The sequence below is a fragment of the Notamacropus eugenii genome, chromosome 5, assembly GCF_028372415.1.
Source record: "Notamacropus eugenii isolate mMacEug1 chromosome 5, mMacEug1.pri_v2, whole genome shotgun sequence".
In the NCBI taxonomy this organism is placed as follows: domain Eukaryota; kingdom Metazoa; phylum Chordata; class Mammalia; order Diprotodontia; family Macropodidae; genus Notamacropus; species Notamacropus eugenii.
In genome coordinates, this window is record NC_092876.1 from 374,324,686 (window position 1) to 374,345,090 (window position 20,405).

The window sequence follows — 20,405 nt, forward strand, 5'->3', positions numbered from 1 at the left end:
TTTTCAAATAGAGTTCTTCCCTTTGCTATATATATATTTAGCAGGACCATGAATTAAAAAGATAAGAAAGAAGATTTTTGGTCAGCACAAGAAATATTTTTTTAGGGTTTTCCAAACAGATTTTAGTAAATAACTGACAGGGGAGGTCTGCTTCTATAACTGTATTAGCTGTAGTGATGTGGATTAATTATTAAACCTTTTAGTTGGTGGCTCATTTGTTGGATTGATATTTTAATCCTGGGTCACAGAAAGTTTAAGACTGACTTACGGTGGCAGATTTTTTCCCTTTGCCTTAAGGTTTCTACTCTGACAGGATGTTAGTAGCTTTGTTTTCTACCTTGTCCCTGGTTACTATTATTCATGCTCAGCTCTGTCAACCAGGTAAGCTCTCCTGAGTCTTGAAAATAAGATAATAGTTTTCTCAGTACTTGCTAGCCTGACAATCTATTTCAGTGATCTTCATCTATCTTATAGCATAACCTATATCTATTTTATGAGTCCTAAACAAAATTTAATCCAAGTAGTCTAAAATAATTATAAGAAACCTTTTAGTGAAAATCTATAGTGTAGTGTTGCATTGCAGGAATGTTGATATGTTTTCTTTTTGTTTCAAGTATATTTGATTCAAACTTGTGTTTTTAACTGTTTGAAAGTTGATTTATGATCTGTTGTTTCTCCTTCTCTATGGCAGATGCAAAAAATGCTTTTAAAGTAAGACTTAGTCTCAAAACTGCTCTGGGAGATAAAGCAGTAAGTTGAACAATTTATTATTTTCTTTCTTTTTGTTATGTAATAAAGTAATATTTTCAGTAATAATCCTTACATGGAAATATGTAGATATTGCAAACTATAATAAATTTTTCATGAGGAATTATTTCACAGCAGTTTAAAATTAAGGTAGGAGATAATAGTAAATAATTTGGCGCAGTGGAAAGAATACTGCATATGGAATTCAAAGATCTGACTTCAAATTCTGGCTCTGCAACCTCCTTCTTCAATGATGTCACTTCAACTTTCTGGGCTTCAGTTTCCTTGTCTAAAATGAGGGGGGGGGTGAACAAAGCAAGTCTCTAAGGTTCTTCAAGCTTGAAATCTGTGCACCTTATATACTTTGTGTGATTTACTTGACACAGCGGTTTAATACAAATTCTTTGATGTAAATAATGCATTTTGGAATATATGGATGTATGTTTATAAGATCTAGCTAGTGAAAATATTTTCTAGGAAACACCTTAAGAAAATTGTACTATAAAGTAATATATAAAATTTAAACTTTGTTCAAAGATTATTTATTGTGCATCCTGTTTATGCCCAATAATGTCTTGACCATGTTTCATATGTACCCAGCTATGAGATTCATTCATTCGGCAAACATTTTTATAAAGTTTTTACTATGTGCTAGTCGCTATACTAGATATTAGTGATATAAAGACAAATAGAAAACAGCTCTTGCCCTCTTCATCCCTGTCCTCAAAGAATTTACAGTGTAAATGAAGAAACAAAAGTAACATTCAATGAAATAGTGTTCAATTCTGGATCAAACATTTTGGTACTTACTGTAAGGGTATAGTTGTTCACATAACGGGGACAACAGTGTGTACAAAGGTAAGTAGAGCAGACTTCTTGTAAGACATGTGGCTTGATCCCCATTTTGTGTAATGGGTAAGATTCAGGAAGCAGAACAGAGGAAGGATAGTATTTAAGGCAAAGGGAAGTACAAAGAGGCAGATAGAAGTTTGTCATATACAGGGTGTCCCAAAGTCTTATGCAGTTTTAAGCTTAAGCTTTAACAGACTTTGAAATATACTATATAGGGGGGAGTGATAGAGAGATCTGATTTACTGTAATAGCTGATGTTGTATAGTAGTGGAAAGTGAAGGTAGATAGATAAAGCATGATCAGAGGGGTTTCTGTTATGAGGGATCTGAGGTGTTCTGTTATGTAACAGAAAAGCAGTGTAAGTTTTGAGTGTGAGTGTTTTCAAAGAGATGTTTTAGGAAAATTAGTGTGACAGCCATATGCTGAATATATTAAAAGTAGAAAAGGTTATAGGCAGTGAGACTATGTAGGAGGTCACTTTAGTTATCTAGGAGTAAGATGATATGAGTCTAGAGTAGGTCTTCTGAACCTGAGGTCCATGTACAGATTTAAGGGCATATGCGAATTTGGAAGGGAAAAAAAATCACATTTGTTTTCATCACCTTCTAATTGAAATTTAGCATTTCTTTGAATTATTGAAAAACATTAATCTGGGATAGGATCCATGGACTTCATTAGTCTGCCAAAGGGATCTCTAACACATAAAAAAAGTTAAAATCTTTAGTGCAGAACAGGCTTGCACAACATATGGCCCATGGGCCATTTGTGGCCCACCAAAAGATTTCAGGTGGCCTGTGAAAAATGTAGGGTTGCCACTGTATACTCTCATCTGTATGTCACATAACCCATGGCAACCAACCATCATCAGTCTGTCCCTAGTCTAACCCATCTGCAGCCCAAAGAAGTTTAGCCTATTTTAATTTTGGCTCCTCCCTACTGCCAAGTTGTGCAGGTCTGTAAAAAACATATCTTTGATTTTTCTCTGTGCATCCTGCATATCCCAAACCACAAATCTTGCTGTTTCTTTCTCTAGAAATTTGCAGATTTGTCCCTTTGTCTCTAATTAACAATGTTATCACTTACTCTGCACCAGACCTGCACAACTTGGTAATAGGGAGGGGCCAAAATTAAAATAGGCTAAGCTTCTTAAGGCCACAGATAGGTTTTTAGTGGCGAATTTTTCAAGTAAAGGTATAATTAATGATTAAACCATTTTGCAAAAAAGCTATATTTTAAAAGGGGAAATTTGAATGAATATCAATTAATTGCACTTATTACTTAAGATTTTTATTCGTCGTAAAGTCACATTAATGTAAAAAAAAATACTTTGCTAAGTGGGACATAATCCAGAAACTACAATCAACAAACACTTCTTTATGAAGTCATTTTCAGTGAAAGACTTCCCAGCAGCACCAATTTCTTTAGAAATCTGAAGACTAACCTTAATAGCTGCCTCATTTTCTGCATTTATTTTCTTGAAAAACTATTGTTCCCCACTGAGATTTTTCAGCAATTTGGATACTTTAATTTGTCTTTCATTGACATTTACTTAAGTCAGTATCTTTTGATTTGAAATGGTGACAAAGATTGTATTTCTTTAGAATGGCTATTACTTCTTGACAAACAAGGCACAATATTTTGTATCTCATATAAGTAAACAAGTATCTATTTGTCTGCTTCAGATTGAACACTCTATGCTCTGATTCGATCTTTCATTTCTTTTTATCACCCATACAAAGTCACTCCAAGAACTTTAATGTTAGAACCAAAAAATCTTCACAACAACTGCTCACATACAAAGAAATACTGAATTGAGTGTCTGACCTTGGAGAGAACACCAGACACTCATGTCACTTGGAAGGTGACACAGCAGTGAGGGAAGGGAAGGAGCCCTTGTGGTGTTGCAACTCATGACAAAGTGGGAGTCAGCTGTGTTGGCATGTGGCTGCATTCGCTTTGTCCCTATTCAACTCTCACTCCTCTCAGACTAGAGACAGACTAATGATGGTTGGTTGCTGCAGGTCACATGACAAACAAGGGAGCGTGTTCAATGGCAACCCACACACCAAGTTGCAGTGAGTGAGAAGTTGTTGCTCTGATGTAACTTTAGGGAAGTTATTTAATCTCTCAGAGTTTCAGTGAACTGTTCTTTAAAATAAAAGGGCTGGACTAGATTGACCTGCAAAGTCCCTTCAAGTTCTAAAGCCTAAATCTTAGTTCTTAACATTAGAGATTTCTTGCCAATAAGATCATCTTTGTAAAGGCTTTATAAACCTTAAAGCTATTTTTATTATTATTGTTCCTTAAGAATGTTTTTTGTATCCATTTATTTGTTTCTATTGTGAGCTCCTCTGGGCTATCCCCATCCACACTCTCACCTCACACAAGCCAGTTTGATTCCCCAGAAGAGGACTATCCCAGGTTTAAGGTATTCAGGACTTCTAAAACTAAGCTCACTAACCACCAATGTGCTTACCTTTCAGTAATCAGAGGACATAGATCAGAGCAAAAACATGCTCTGAAGTACCATAACATGAGGATTTACATTAGAGCATTCTTCCATAAACCTAAGTCACACTTTACAGCAAACATATATATATACATATATACCATTGATGAAAAGATGAGTAAAAAGAGATATTGCAAAAGAGAGCTCCCATATAGGAAAGACAATTTAGCCCTGTTGATTTTTATTTCTATAATGTTCTCTCCCTTCTTCTTGACACCATCTCTCATTTTCTCCCCCTTTACTCCAGTCTTTGATGAAGTAATGACTCTTTTCATCAAGGCTGACTCTGTACTTTTACCCTTGATCTTATCCTCAGCTATCATCCCCCAGCAGACTCCCACACAATAGTTCTTTTCTCTAATCTTTATTGTCTCCCAATCTACCAGCTTCCTCCTTACACATCAGACTTTCTCTAGCCTTCTAATTCCCTACATTGACCTTTCAAGTAATTGTCTTGTATCTTTCCTCTGTTTACCAACCAGAAAACACTGTCTAGACTCATTACTTCCAATTCATCTCTTTTCACCCACTCATTCACTGAGTAACTGACTTCCCAACCCTTTGCAATCTGTTTTCCAACCTCATTATCCAACTGAAACTGCTCTCACCAAAGTAAACAATGATCCCTTTGCCAAAATGATGGCCTTTTCTCAATCTACATCCTTCTTGATCTGTTGCCATCATTTGACACTGTTGACTACCCTCTCCTCCTAGATACTGTCTGTTCTCTGGGTTTTCATGGCACTGCTCTGCCTTCGTTCTGCTCTGACCTATCTGATTACTTCTCAGGCTCCTTTGCAGGACCATTATATTTATTCTCCTCCCTAACTTTAGGGTGGAGCAGTGGATAGAGGACCTAGCCTGGAGTCAGGAAGACCTGAATTCAAACTCAGCTTCAGACACTTACTAGCTCTGTGACCCTAGGCAAGTCACTTAACCCTGTCTGCCTCAGTTTCTTCATCTGTAAAATGAACTGGAGAAGGAAATGGCACACCATCTTTGTAAAAAACAAACAAACAAACCAAGATCATGAAGAGTCAGATACAACTGAATAACAAGAAAAACTTTAGGGTATGCATCAAGGGCCTGTATTAAATCATATTTTTCCCCCACTTTCTTGGTGACCTCTTAAGTTTCCATCGGTTCAATTATTATTTCTATGAAGATAACTCAGGTCTCTATTTTGTCTTTCTCCTAAGAGAGAGAGTCTTTATCTCTCTTCTGAGTTTCATTCCTACATTAGATGTTTTATTGACATCCTTTAAGCACCTCAGATTCAACATATCCCAAACAGAGCTCATTATCTTTCCCCTGCCACACATGTACTGACTTCCTCAGCTTTCACACAGTCACTCAAACCAAGAAGTAACTCTGTCTTCTTATCACAAACACCTAGGGGCCAGTTTCCAATCACATATGCTACACAGATTACCTGCATCAAGAGCTCTCTTATTACCCTGAAGTTAATGTATTACTGCCGTGACCATATGGGGAACCTTCTGCGTTAGCACACAATAACCTACCTTTCAAGTGCATCATCCCCAGAGTCTAACAAGGAGTCATGGAAAAACAGGCAGACAGTGTAGATCTTGAAAAGCAAAAGACTATGTGCAGCAGACAGGAAGTGACCAAACCTGAAATAGAAATTATTAGACTGAGAAGTAGACATAGGGGTCAGAATGAATAGGGCAGTGAGTGTTGATCCTAGGACAAAGGCAGTTTACTCTGTACAGTATTTTATATTGCAGGCTGAGTGTGGCTGGCTCTTGGCTCACAGTTATTGAGTAAGTACAGAAGAAATATGGAGGCCCGTGGGTGAATTCTGTTCTTGACTGAGGCAGAGGCAGAGATGACAAATCATGAATCTAGCACCCAGATTGCTCAGGTTGTATCAGTGAAAGGAATTAAAAGCTGTAGATGTAGACTACTAATTCAAGAAATTTTTCATTGAAAGAAAGGAAGAATTATGATAATAGCTAGAGGATGGTAAAGATTCAGGTTCAAGACTTTTTTTTCAAAATATGGGAATGCAGTGCATATTGGAAGAGTAAGGAGCTAGTGGAAGAGAGATTGACATTGAAGGAGAGGTAGTACAGATCTGAGATCTCTCCTTTGGGAGAACAGTTCAGTGTACTAACAAAAAAAACCCCAAAAACATTAGATTTGGATTCAAAGGAATTAGGAGTTGAATTTTTGTTTTGCTACTTATTGTCTATAAGACTTGGTCAAGTCACTTTCATTGACTAGGCCTCAGTTTCCTCAACTGTAAAATGAACAAGTTGTATTAGATGGCCTCTGAGACCCCTTCCAACTCTAAATCTATGATACTGTGGGATATTTGCCATCACTTTGCAGGATTTTTTTCCAATACTACTTTTCTAGAAGACATTTATATCTCTTCTTAGACACCATGCCTATTATTTAGGCAGCTGCCATTAAGTGAATGGTACTTCTTCATTGAGAGTTGTATGAAGCAGGAAGCTTTAGATAGAAACCATTCAGAGATAAGATATAGAATTGACTTATTCAATAAAATGGTAGTCCTGGTCAAAGGATATGAACCAACATTTCTCAAAAAAAAATTGTAAACTTCACAGCCAATGAAAGTATGCTCCAAATCATTAAAAATAAAAAGTACAGATAAAAACAACTGAGGTTTTGCATCATACCCTCAAAATTAACAAAGATTAAAAAAAGATGGGAATGTTAATATAGGAAAGACTTGGGGAAGATCACACTTGTGAGTTGCTGGTGGAATGTGAATCAGCATAAACATTTTGGAATCATGCAAATAAATTGATAAAATATCCCTAGTCTTTGACCCAGAGATCCCACTACTAGATCACAAGAATGATGTTAATAAGAAGAAAGTATTGATATATAACCAAACATTTATAGTAGCATTTTTGTGTGTGTGTGTGTCAGCAGTTTGGGAACAAAGATGCCCATTGATTGGGGAATTTTAATCAGGTTGAGGAATACAACTACAAGCAGAAAGAAAGACAAGTCTTTCCCTCAAGGAGCTTACATTTTAATGGAAGAAGATAGCACATAAAAGGAATGTGGGTAGGTTGGGGAAATAGTAGATGTTGTCCAGAGAATCAGGAATGCAACCTTAAGAGTAATAAAGGGAAATGGCTAAACTAATTGAAGTACATTAATATAGTAGAATATTACTGTGCTATGTAGGAAAAAAGAATATGATATACAGAGAAGCATGAACTCATTTAGAGTGAAGTAAGTAGAACCAAAAAAACAATATACCCAATAATCACATCAATGTAGTAGGAAAGATCCACAACTGCTAAATAATCCAAAGTGAACTTTGTTAAATTACAAAAACATGCATGGTCCTAAAGAAGGATATGAGAAAAACCTCCTCCTGACTCTTTTGCAGGAATCTCTCACCACTGGAGCATCATATATATTTTCATATTTTTTTAATGTAATGATCAGTTTTCCTGAATGCTTTCTTTTTCTTTAGACAACTATTCTTTGTTATATGGAATAGTTTCTAGAAAGGATTTTAAAAAAGTAAAAACAAAAGATATCAGTTAAATTTATTTTTAAATGGTGCAGAGTTGTGCTTTTTCTACCAAAAAATAATTATTAAGATAATAAGCCACGATTTTAAATAATTACATGATTTTAAAAGAAAGATAAAATGTAAAGGAATGTTTCAGAAGTTGAAGTTCAATTTTAAGCTATTAACACAAAAAAAGTTGTTTAAGCTTTAATAGCTTCAAACAACATTTTTGTTGCACCTTGTCTACCATCTAGAAGCAATGGTTGGGTACCTTGCTTACTCAGCTTCAAATGTCATGAATAATAAGTCCCACTTATCTGGTTATTTTCCTCCCAACAACTCTGTGAGGTTGTGCAAATATTGCCCCACAAGCAAACAAACAGGTACAAGGAGGATAAATACACTGGTCAAGGTTATACATACATAAAGTGACTTAATAACAGCCTATGATTCAGCGCTGTGCAAGACTTTAGGAGAAATCTTCTCATCTAATCCCCTCTTGTCCAGTCCCCTCATTTTACAGATGAGAAAACTAAGACCTGGATAGATAAAATGATCTGACCAAGATTGCTAGGAAATAAGGGATCTTACTGAGATGGGAAACCAGGGTCTCTGGCAATCCCATGTGTTGTCCAGTTTTTCCATGTCATTTGAGCTTTAGTTTTCTGATTTCAAGTATTTTTTTCATGTATTTTTCAAGTGTTTAGTATATTTTCACCCTCATTTCCCCTACCAGAACTAAGGTGAAAACAACCATCATTTACCCTGAGCCTTTCCCTAATGTCTGAAGCCTACCAGGGCTTATGCACAGTTTATTGCCTGTTCCTTATGGCTTCAGAAGAGCTTTGGTGTTAAAAGCTGTTACAGGCAGCTTTCATTCAGCCTTTTATCTTCTCACTGGAAGTATAAATCTGTCAATGTGGCTCATGATTCCTCCGAGGAAAGGTCTTATCTACCCTCCTAATTTCTAAGATTCCAATTTAAGTATCCTTAGTCTTTTCCTCATGGCAAGAAGAAGACAGAGGAAAACAAGGAGAATTACAACCATTCTGTGTGTGGGTCTATAGTGCGTTCCTATTTTTTTCCCATTAGGAGTTGGTTTCCTTAGCAACTATGCTTACTAACTCACTCTATGCCTTCCTCCCACCTGCTTTTTTGTAGAAGTAAATTTATATAGACCTGCTTAATATTATTTTTTGACTACTATACAAGGCTTTTAATGGAATCATGTTTAAAATCAGTTTTTAAGGGACTTCAAAAAAAATTTTTCCACAAACTACGTTTAAAAATATATTTGAAAGAGGTGTTCATAGTTTAAAAATATTCTGCTATTTCTGTGATTTCCTCATAAATGACATCTTGTGTCCAGTTGCAGGGGTGAATTTTTGGGCAGAATAGAGAAAACTTTTCTTTGAGTCTTCAGGGAAAGAGGCAAGAAAAGGTTGTGTTGAGGTAGGAACTACAGATAGATGTAGGAGCTTATGATGGCCCCATCTTCTCAAAACAAGACAAAATAAACAAAGCATTTATTAAATAAATGTCTTTTGTGCATATGGAATAGGTGATATTGAGAATACAAAGACATTCTTGAATCCTTTTCACAAAATGGTTGAGTAAAAGTATAGCTCAGCTCCTATTTATCACCTCAAAATAGCAAGAAATGCACTAAATAAAATAAAAAAGCATCCAGAAGTAAAAGAACAGAAAAAGAAAAATCTTCACAATGAAATCTCCACAGAAAAACAAACAGACTGTACAAATAAGCCAGCGAAGATATTCTTGCAATACAAACAAAAAACACTATTTGGAAAAACATATCAGAAAAACTCTCCAGAATAAGGGGATAATTCTTCAGTGACAACTAGGACCCCAGAAAAGAGGACAGAATGATAAAAAGTCAAGCCAAACAAACAAAAAAGGCCAGGATTTTTATCACAACCCCTCCCCACACTTTTTTTCCCATTGATGACAGTGGAGCTAAAGTGTCTGAGGCTGAGTTCAAATTTAGCTTCAGACTCTTACTACTATTTAACCTTCGGCAAGTCATTTAACCTCTACCTCAGTTTCCTCACCTCCCTCCTAGGATTGTTGTGAGATCATGTTTATGAAAAGCACTTAGAACAGTGTCTAACATATAGCAAGCACTATATAAATACTGGCTATCATTACTATTAATTTTATTATTATTACATTTGGACTCAACATTACAGTCTCCAGTGAGAAAGTAGAAATGGTGCTAAAGAAAACAATATGGGAACAGTAACCTAACTAGGCAAAATTTACACAGAGTTTCTGAGTTGACTATTTTGAATAATAATCACTCAAAAGATTACAGCCTAACTTCACAAAGGATATAGCAAATGGATAAAGAATACCTATTACCCAAATTATGCTTTGCTACTGGTTGGACGACCCATAGGAACAGTCCATCAGAATTTTTATCTTGGACAGATTGCACATGAATATGAGCTGACTGTTTTGGGAAGCCTTTCTGGACATCTAGTTTGTGACTACTTTAATTTATTTCATGTTATATCTGGTTTGTGGCAGCTATAGCCAAGAAGTACTAGCAAATGTTTAGCAGCCAACTCTCCAGAAAAAAAAATGATAAACTATTATGTTTAATTTGAATTATTAACATTTTCTTCATCACTTTCTTAAGGATAATCAATCAGCAAGACAATAAATTAAGCCTTGATTTGTAGTGTTTATCAATTTCCAAGGTATAAATGATTACATTGAAATTTTAACACTTTGGCTTTCACAAGATCATTCAAGCTCGATCAAATATACCCCTGGCTATGACTGATACTATGATGTGTGTAAGTATGTTTTTAGTTTAGAATTTTTTCAGTTTTAAGTACCATCCTTCCTGTATGCATATAAACAAGTTAATATTTCTTATTGCTAGGAAAAAAATATATACGTATATATGTATATGTGGGTAAATTCACAAAATTATATTTGTATCCTATGTATATATGTACTATATAACATGCTATATGTGTTACATATGTGTGTATGTACACACATATATGCATGATATAGTGCATATTGATGCAGTGATGCTATGTTGCTGAAATACTATATTCTCCAAAGAATTAAAATTGAGTACCACCAAAAGAGCAATGGAGAGAGCACATAGTGGAAATAAATGAGCTGGAAAGTATGATCAATCAAGAGTGTAAGAGAATTGGTGTATCATACATCACCATGGAGATATATGACTGAAAATGAAAGTGTAGAGATTATGGGATAACTAATGGGCAGTCTATTGAGAGTCTTTTCTATATAGTTTGTTCTGTATATATTTCTTTGCATGTTGACCCCATACTGCCATTAGATTATACGCTCCCTGAAGGCAGAAGCTGTCTGCCTCTTTTTTTGTATCCCCAGCACTTAATACTGTGGTTGGCACATAATAAATGCTTAATAAATGGCTATTAATTGATTGATAGTGTCAAGAGATCTAAAAGAAGGATTCAATTTGGAGAAGATATGAATAAGAATGAAACAATTAATATGCGTGAATGGATTGCAAACAGCACCAGTAGAAAGAACAGCCACATTGAAGAGAACATAGGTCTATCTATATTGAAATATGGAATGATAAACAGGAGGAATTCAAAGAAACATGAGAATGTATATGAAAAGAAGTAGTGTGAAGGAATGAAGTCAAAAGAACAATTTACAGAACAACTTCTACAAGGTAAATAAAGTCAACAGTGAGATTCAACAATGACAACAAAAGGTTATTTCTGCCTCAGGGAGTTTGCCATCTGATTAGGAAGAAATCATGTAACCATGTGAAACTTTAAAAAGCTGTATCCATATTCTCAAATACACAGTGATATTTCACAAGAGATTGATGGAAAGGAGTATAAAAAGTATTAAGAAGTATATTAAAATTACAGAGCATTATTAAAAGATTATTTTAAAAAATTTGATTCAGTAGAGCAAAATATTGCCTTAAGAACTCTTTTCCAACAGGGGGTCTTGCATTCATGAATCAAAATTATTAAAATTCATTGAAAAACATAGCAGAGAAAAGCTCATTTAAAAATAATCTGATTTTAAATTACAAGTGGGACATACAAGATAACACAAAAATTAAATATAAAATATAAATAATGATGTCACACAGATCAGAACATAATTACAATGAGAAACAATGAATAGTATGGACAAACTTATTATATCAGACAAGAAGAAAAACTATTGTGGGCTATAATGATCTGGGTAAACCTTTAAGGATGGATAAGATTTGATACCTAAAGGCTTGGAAGGCATTACAGGTGCAGAAAATGTATTTTTAAAAAAGACTCTATGGCAGAAAAGAACAAAGTATGTTCAGGGAATTTTAAATAGAACAAGTTAGCAGGTGTGGAAAGTTTATGTAGATAAGTAATAGGAGGTAAGGCTTAGAGAGGTATGAAGTCAAGTTGTGAAACTCCTTGAATACCAGGCTAAAAGTTTGGACTGTATTTTTTAAGCACTAGGAAGACACTCTCAGAGTGAGCAGGAAAGTGACTTGGCAAAAGTGGCGATACAGGAAAACTTTTAAATTTTCATAAAAAGGAATTCCTGCAATGATGAAATCATGAATCTTTTGAATTAAAATATAAATAAATTAATCATAACAATAGAATCTTCATTAAAATCTTGATAATTAAAACTATCAGACTGTATTTTTACAAGATTGTATTGTTTTACTCTTAGAGTTTGATAAGGGGGATCAAGAAAACTTTAAAGGGGGTGACTTGGGGGAAGGGTGCCCTCAAGTTTGGAATTCTCTCCAATATTTAGATGTTTAGAGTACTACAAAGGGATATCCAGATTTTGCTCATCTAATGGAGCTGTTCCTTTTAAGGTCACTAGATGACCCAGTGGATAGAATATGAAACTTGAGGATAATATCCTTATATTGCAGGATTGTTGTGAGTATCAAAAGAAATAATATTGTAGGGTGTTTAGCCTGGCATGTAGAAGTGCTATGTAAGTGTTTATTATTATTAATTATAATAATTATTATTAATGATGCATCTTTATAATTACTTTAAAACTTTGTTGATGTTTTTTTATTACATCCTGGACTTTTTTTGAGAATTAGGGGAGGGAGTTGGTCAAATACCAACTCCTTACACCGATTTTATTTGAGAACACAATGTGGGACAGCTAGGTGGCACTGTGGATAGAGCATCCTGGAGTTAGAAGGACTGGAGTTCAAACTCAACCTCAGACACTTACTAACTGTGTGCCTCTGGGCAAGTCGCTTAACTTTTATTGCCTGCCCATCCCAAAAAAGAGCACAATGTATATATACATATATACAGTATACATACATACATATACACATACACACACATACAATGAGTATGTGTATCTATACATAGATACACTCAGCAAGTAAGTGATGGAGTATATACAATGCATATGTGTGTGTGTGTGTGTGTACACAGCTCTACCAACTTTCTTGCTGTTTAATTGTAGCAAAGTCATTTAATCTCTTAGTATAATGAGGATAATACTTCTTACTTCACAGGGTCATCGTGAGAAAAATACATTGTAAGACTTCTGGGAAGATAGTGCAGGGAGAGATCCCTAGGAAGTCTGATTCCTCACTATTACCTTAAAGATAAAAAATAGGAATACTTTAAAGAGATTACATTCTTGGAGACTAAAAAAGCAGAACTTATCAAAGTGACAATGAGCAAAAAACAAAAGAGCTCTGATACAATTTAAAATAAATGATGTTATTGTGGAATGAGAGAAGAAAGAGGAAAAGCACCTGGAGAAAAGAAGACTGAGGTGTGGTATCAGGGGAGGGGATGATTTAAAGGACTTTGTGGAAGAAGCAATGTAGACTTGTTTTACTACAGGGCAGCAAAGGGTAGACATTGCAAAGATGCACATTTCAGCTGGATGCAGAGAACTTCCTAACATCTGAAATTATCTGAAAACAGAAAGGACTTCCTCAAGAGGTAATGGGTTTCCATTCACTAGAGATGTTCAATTGAAGGCTGGATGACCTGCTCCCTGTTCCCTACCATGAGATACATTATAGCTGGAATTCTTATTCAGGTATTCAGGTAATGTTCCTTCCAATTCAGGTTCTGTGATTTTCAAATCCTACTCATTTTTCAAAATGAGGTTTCTTTTCTGGTTTTGGTTCATCTGTATAATTTCTTCAACTTCTACATTTATTCTATGGGCAATGGAGCTCCACTGAAGGTTTTTAAGCACAGAAGTGCTCAAAAACAGTTTTTTAGGAAGAATCTTTAGGAAGATTATCTAGGATCAATGAAAAGGATAAGTTAGACTAGAAAGGAAAACAGGAGTTGGAGGTAGGAAAACCAGTAAGGAGGGTACTGTAATACGTCCAAATGCTTGTGGACTTTTAAAATAAAGTTAGTAGCAGTGAAAAATAAATTAAGGGCATAGATTACAAAGATATTTCAGAGGTAAAAGCTACAGGAGTTGATGACAATGTTGATGAGTGAGTAGGGTTGAGTGAGTTGATGAGTGAGATGGGTGAGTTTAAGATAACTCAAAAATTTTGAGCCTGTTTGACAGTCAGTTAAACACTTACTATGGGTCAATTTCGATATCACAAGGCAGAAATTCTCTTTACCTTCAAGAAGACAGTTTCAAACAGAGCCTAAGTAGAACAGCATGACCAGGAATTTGTCTTAGGTTAGCAGCAGTATCTTACGACCAACTTTCTAACTCTGTGGCGGCCTAGTAGTTACTCAGCCCCCTTTACCATCTCCCCAGCAGCAACTTGTCATGGTTTCTATGCATTCATTCAGTGCATTTTCATTTCCTGAAGGCAACATCCAACTGAATTCTCTTGTCCCATTGCCCCATCTTGTCATGTCCTGGGTGCAAAAATTCTTAGCCATGGCACTAAATTTGTGTAGTTATAGGAGCTGAAACCACATAGAAGCAAGTTAAGGAGTCAGGGAAAGGTGAAGCAGTGACAGTAGACTAATCTATAAAGAAATGTAACATGGATCCAGGAATCAATTACACCACTTCTCACAGCTTTCTTACCATGCCACCCCCCACCCCAGCCTAGCATGTCTTTATGTATTGTCTTCCCTCATTAAAATATAAGCTCCTTATGGGCAAGACTGTCTTATTTGTGTGTGTCTGTGTCTGTGTGTATTTATATCCCTAGGTCTTATTATAATGCCTTGCAAATTCTAAATTCTTAATAAATGATAGGTTGTTTCATCTAAAATCAACTGTCCACTTGCATGGTAGAGGTGGCTAGGTCTAGAGTTAGGAAGACTTGAGTTTGAATCTTTACCTGAGATGCTTGTCAGTTGTGTGATCATGGGCAAATCACTTAACCCTATTTGCTTCAGTTTCCTCATTTGTAAAATGAGCTGGAGAGGAAAATGGCAAATCACTTCAGTATTTTTGCCGAGAAAATCCCAATTAGGGTCATGAACAATTGAACTTGACTGAAATGACTGAACAATAACACTTGCATGGTAACTTGAAGGAGTAGTAAGGTGGCAAAGCTGAGTGGTATGTGTGTGTGTGTGTGTTTGTGTGTATGTGTGTGTGTGTAAATGGGGATTTTAATATTTAATATTACTCAATAATGGGATTTAAATATCTAATATTAATAATCCTTGAAGATGCTAAAATTGAAAAATTGAGGATAATGGGACTAAAAACAAGGTCCTCCTGAGGAAGGAAATGGAATCAAGGGTACAAGAAGGATGAGTAACTGTGGTAAGGAAAGGATGTTTCTTCCTCTGTGATAAGAGGAAAGGATAAAAAGATTTTCAAATGGAGAGGAGAAAAATTTATGGCCTTAATTTTTTCAGGCAATTAGGTCATCTGCTAAGACTGGCTGGGGTGGCATGAAAATGGGAACTTCAAGTCAAAAAATGTAGAACTGCTATTTTGTAGAATGTAATGACTTAATAAGAGATGAGAAAAATAATTGTCAAATAGTAACAAGGCTTTTCCAACATCAGAGAGCATAGATTTGTAGTGAAATCAGAAATGTGACTTTCTTCAGAAATCAAGGAACGAAAATGGGAAAAGAGGGCTGATGATAGATATCATTTATTATTAGTATTTGTCAGACACTATAATAAACTCTGAAGATACATATAAATAAGCAAACAAGATAGCTGTATCCTTAAGGAGCTTACATCTTAACAACTACAAAAAAGACAATATATAAAGAGGTGCTAGAAGGAGATAGATGGGGCTGGGAAATGAAGGTGAAAAGACTGAAGGTAGGGATATAGTGATCTGATTCTTGGTTAGATCAGGCAAAAAAAAAAAGTCTGAATTTGGTGATTTAGCAGGAGTGGATTCCTAGTCTTCAACTGGGTCTAAATGGCCTAAGAATGGCATGGTGGTCTGCTTCCTAGTTATATTTTATTGAAGGTTTATCAAGTTTATTGAGTTGAGAAAAGCAGAAAGTCAAGCAAGAGAGGGATTCCAGGGATTTAAAGAGAGCACTGTTATAGTAATTGAGCATGGGGTTCAGGCTAGGCAACGAGAAAAGTTGAAGCTAACAGGGTAAATAGAATGGGAACATAAAGAAGGGTTGAAAGAATATTCGTTTTCCTTATGTAACTAACAAGTGTTGCCATGGAGCAGAATTTAACTGGCTCCTCATGAAGTAAAAAAAGGGGGATTCCTTCCAGACCATGCTTACTTCCTCCCATGGAGCTGGCTTTGGATTTAATCTTTTGTTCTGGTCCCTACCACCACTGCTACTACTCCATTCTTACATCCCTCTCCTTTTTCTCTTGTAGTGTATGTGTAGGGCAGAGATGGAAGAAAAAGGATATGAAGATTCTCAATTTAGGAACCGGTATCTAAATTAGTCTGGCCTGGACACCAAGAAAGAGATTTGTTCAAGTTAGATTAAATGAAATAACATTTTTTAAAAAGTTCTTAGCATAGGGCCTGGCATGTAGTAGGTGCTATATAAATACTTATTCCATTCTCTTCCTGGTTTTACCCCATGGACAAATGGGACCAAATCCAGTCCAGATTCTTTCCTCTGCAAAATTAAGGACCTTAAAAATAAGGTTGTTTTTTTTTTAAAAGAAAAGAAAGAAATCACATACATAGCTCTGGTTCTCTCAGTTAGTAATCCCAGCATTTAGTCAGAGATTAGAATCTCTAACCTATTCAAATTCTTGTATATTGCAGTCTATGTTTTTTCTTCTCTTCATACACTAACTAGTATTATAAGCATAGGTACTTGTCTGGCAGAACAAGAGTTGTGGCAAGGCCTTAAAGAGATGAACTCGAGTCTGTGAGCCTAAACATTAGTTTTCAGCATTGTTGAAGGTGTCTACCCTTTTTATCTGTCAAAACTTCTTGTAGTAGCCAGTGCTAGGGACTGGAAAGGGTCTGGGGAGGGTCGAAAAGATAAGCTATGGTGGCCATAGCTTCACATGTTATAATGGCTTCCTGGACAGGAGTTTAATGGGATTAGAGAGGAAATAAGTAAAGACTGTGGACCTTGGCTAGAGAGGAAAGGAGACCTGGAGTAAAGAAGCCATGGGAGGCACATGGTATCAGTCTTCAAATATATGCAGAATTATCAGGTAGAAGAATGATTATATTTGTTCTGTGTTGCCCCAGAGGACAAAGCTTAGATCAATAGGTGGAAGTTAGAGAGGAACAGATTTTTGGCTCAGCATGTCTTCCTAATAATTAAAACTCTCCCAAACTGGATTGGATTCTCTCAGAACTGGGAAATGGCAAATGTATTAGGATAATAGAGTTGGCAGAAATGAGTTTCCTGTTACTAGGAGTCTTCAGTATATAGGATTTATAATCTGAGTGCTATTAGATTGGATGATTTCTGAGGTTCTTTCAAATTCTATGATAATTTCTATGATAATATGAGGAAATCATCAGATGATGGATACTGTATACCATGTTTGTGGGAGGGACCATCATTGCTGCTGGAAATGCTTTGGAGAGGTAGAAAGATCCTACTTGCTTAATTCTCAGAAATGAAAGTTTTATTTTATTTTGATGTTCAGCAGAAACAATATCAATGTTTTCCTTCTTTGCATTTCACCATTCCGCTCATCTGAGACTATTTTTAAAAAGAACTTTGATTAAGGGTTTCCCCACTTTCAGCCATTGATTTGACCACTTCTACTGAATCCCAAGCAGATGAAAGCAAAAACAAATATTGAGTTAGATTACAAGTCAAGACATGTCCTTAACAACAGTCTTCTGGTCTTTAGGAACATTTCTCATCTAAATGCATGATTTGCCTGCAAAATAATTGGATTCCTTTTCATTCTGATCTCCTATCTCCCTTTTTCTTAAATTGATATTTTTTTCTGTTTTATTTATTTTACAGTATTCCTGGAATGGAAATGAAGAATACCTATTCAAGGCAATGGTGGCTTTTTCTTTAAGAACATTTTCCAACAGAGAAACACTAGAGTAAGCACATAGTTGAAATTTCAAAAATGTTTGTTGGTGGTTTTATTAGATAGTGCCATATTTCATAGCTTAATCTTTTTTTAAATTTACATTTGTAATGCTATGCCAGCCAAATTACCAAAGGATACTTTATAGAGCTTGGTAAAATAATAATAAAATTTATTTAGAAAAGCAAAAATATCTGAAATATCAATGGAAATGATTAAAATAAGTTAGGATGAAGGGGGACTAGTGCTTCCAGACCTCGTACTATAGTATAAAGCTACAGTCATCAAAACCATCCATATTTGTCAAAAAACAAAACAAAAAAAGAGGGTTAAATCAATGGAACAAACTAGACAAGAGAGATTGAGAAATAATAGAACTCAATTACTGAATGCCTGATAAAGTAGAAAATGTAAGTGACCTGGGGACAGTCTCCCTATTTGACAAAAACTACTGGGAAAACTGGAAAGTAGTCTGGCAGAAATTAGGTGTAGAGAAATACTGTACACCATACTCCATAATATATTCTAAATGGATATGTGACCTTAATATTTTTTAAATGTATTTATTTTTTAACATTCTTTTCCTTTTAGACTTTGAGTTTCAGATTATTTTCCTCTCTCCCATAACTCCCACACCCACTGAGGAGGCCAACAATATGATATCAATTACACACATGAAATCATGTAAAACATATTTCCATTTTAGGTATATCACAAAAATAAATAAAGTAAGAAAACTGTACTAATCTAATTAATCTAGTAATTTAGAACATCTTTTCATGTTATTATAGATTAGCTTTGATTTCTTCTTCTGAAAGTTGTTCATGTTGTTGATCATTTATCAGTTGGGGAATGGTTCTTATTTTTATTAATTTTAATCAGTTCTCTACGTATTTGAGAAATGAAGCCTTAATCAAAGAACTGTTATAAAATATTTTGATATTACTTCACTGTCTATGGTACCTTTTAACAAAATATAGATTCCCAGTGATCTCTTTCTAATTTTGTTTTTACTTTATCTGAGATCATGATCACCACCACTGCCCTTTTCACTTCAGCCTGTGAAACATAATAGGTTGACTGCTCTAGCCCTTCATTTCAACTCTCTGTGTATCTTTCTGTCCCAAATGTGTCTCTTGTATACAACATCTTCTTGGATTCTGGTTTCCAATTCATTCTATTATCCATTTATGTTCTTTGGGTTAACTCCATTCTTATTCACAGTTGTGATCACTGACTGTACTTTTTCCTCCATCTCATTTTCCTCTGTTTATTCTTTCTCTTTCTCTCTCTCTCTTTCTCTCCCTCTCTCTTTCTGTCTCTTTCTTTCTTTCCTTCTCTCCCTCCCTCTCTTTACCCTGTCCCTCCTCAAAAGTCTGTCTTGCTTCTGACCTCCCCCAATTTGCCTTTCCCTTTATCACAACCCCCCGATATCTCTTATCCCCTTCCCCCTCCTATTGGATAAGATAGATTTCTATGCCCAACTGAGTATGTGTCTATCTATTTCTGTTTCAATTTATGTCTATCACCTATCATCTATCTATCATCTATCTATCTATCTATCTATCTATCTATCTATCTATCTATCTATCTATCTATCTATCTATCCATCAATCATCTATCTTCCCTCTTTGAAACAATTCCAATGAGAGTGAGGTTCAAGCATTGCCTACCACCCCACCCCACCCCCCACTTTTCATCTCAATATAAAAGCTCTTCCTTGCATGTCTCTTTTATGTGAGAAAACTTGACCCATTCTACCTTTCCTTTTCCCCTTCTTCCAGTGTATACCTCTTTCTCACCCCTACATTCTTTTCTTGTAAATCATTCCAACATAATTGACTCACACCCATGTCCTCTGTCTGGAGCTTTTGTACTTTTTGTTTCCATTTGGCTAATTCTGTTTTTTAAGATTTTTCTTCAGTGTACTTTTTCATTTGACCTATTCAATTTTAAAGGAGTTCTTCAATTTTTTTGTACTTCTTTAATCAAATTATTAATTATATTTTTATAATTTTCTTGGATCATTCTTATTTCTTTTCCCAATTTTTCCTCTACCACTCTAATATCTTTCTTTAAGTTTTCTAGGAATTCTTGTGGCCTAAGGTCATATTAGACTTTTCTCTGAGGTGCTTTTGCATTGTTATGTTCTTATAAATTTATGTCTTGATCTTCCCTTATCCCTGTAGTAGCATTTTATGGTCAGTTATTTTTTGTTATTATTTGTTCATTTCTCCTGCCTATTTCTTGACTTTAGCTTTGTGTTAAAGTTGGACTATGCTTACCTGGGTGTGGGGAGGCACTGTGGAAATCTTCAGGCTTTTTCATGCTG

The 20,405-nt window shown here is 35.3% G+C and overlaps 1 protein-coding gene across 1 annotated transcript in view; it reads left to right on the forward strand.

The window, feature by feature from the left end:
- The first annotated feature begins 242 nt into the window (after nucleotides 1–242).
- CLTRN (collectrin, amino acid transport regulator) overlaps nucleotides 243–20,405 on the forward strand; it is a 70,038-nt gene continuing 49,875 nt past the window's right edge. The window contains exons 1-3 of the mRNA XM_072614299.1: nucleotides 243–381; nucleotides 692–750; nucleotides 18,001–18,086. Coding sequence (XP_072470400.1) covers nucleotides 315–381; nucleotides 692–750; nucleotides 18,001–18,086 — 212 coding nt within the window. The 5' untranslated portion in view covers nucleotides 243–314. The remainder of the gene's footprint in view (nucleotides 382–691; nucleotides 751–18,000; nucleotides 18,087–20,405) is intronic.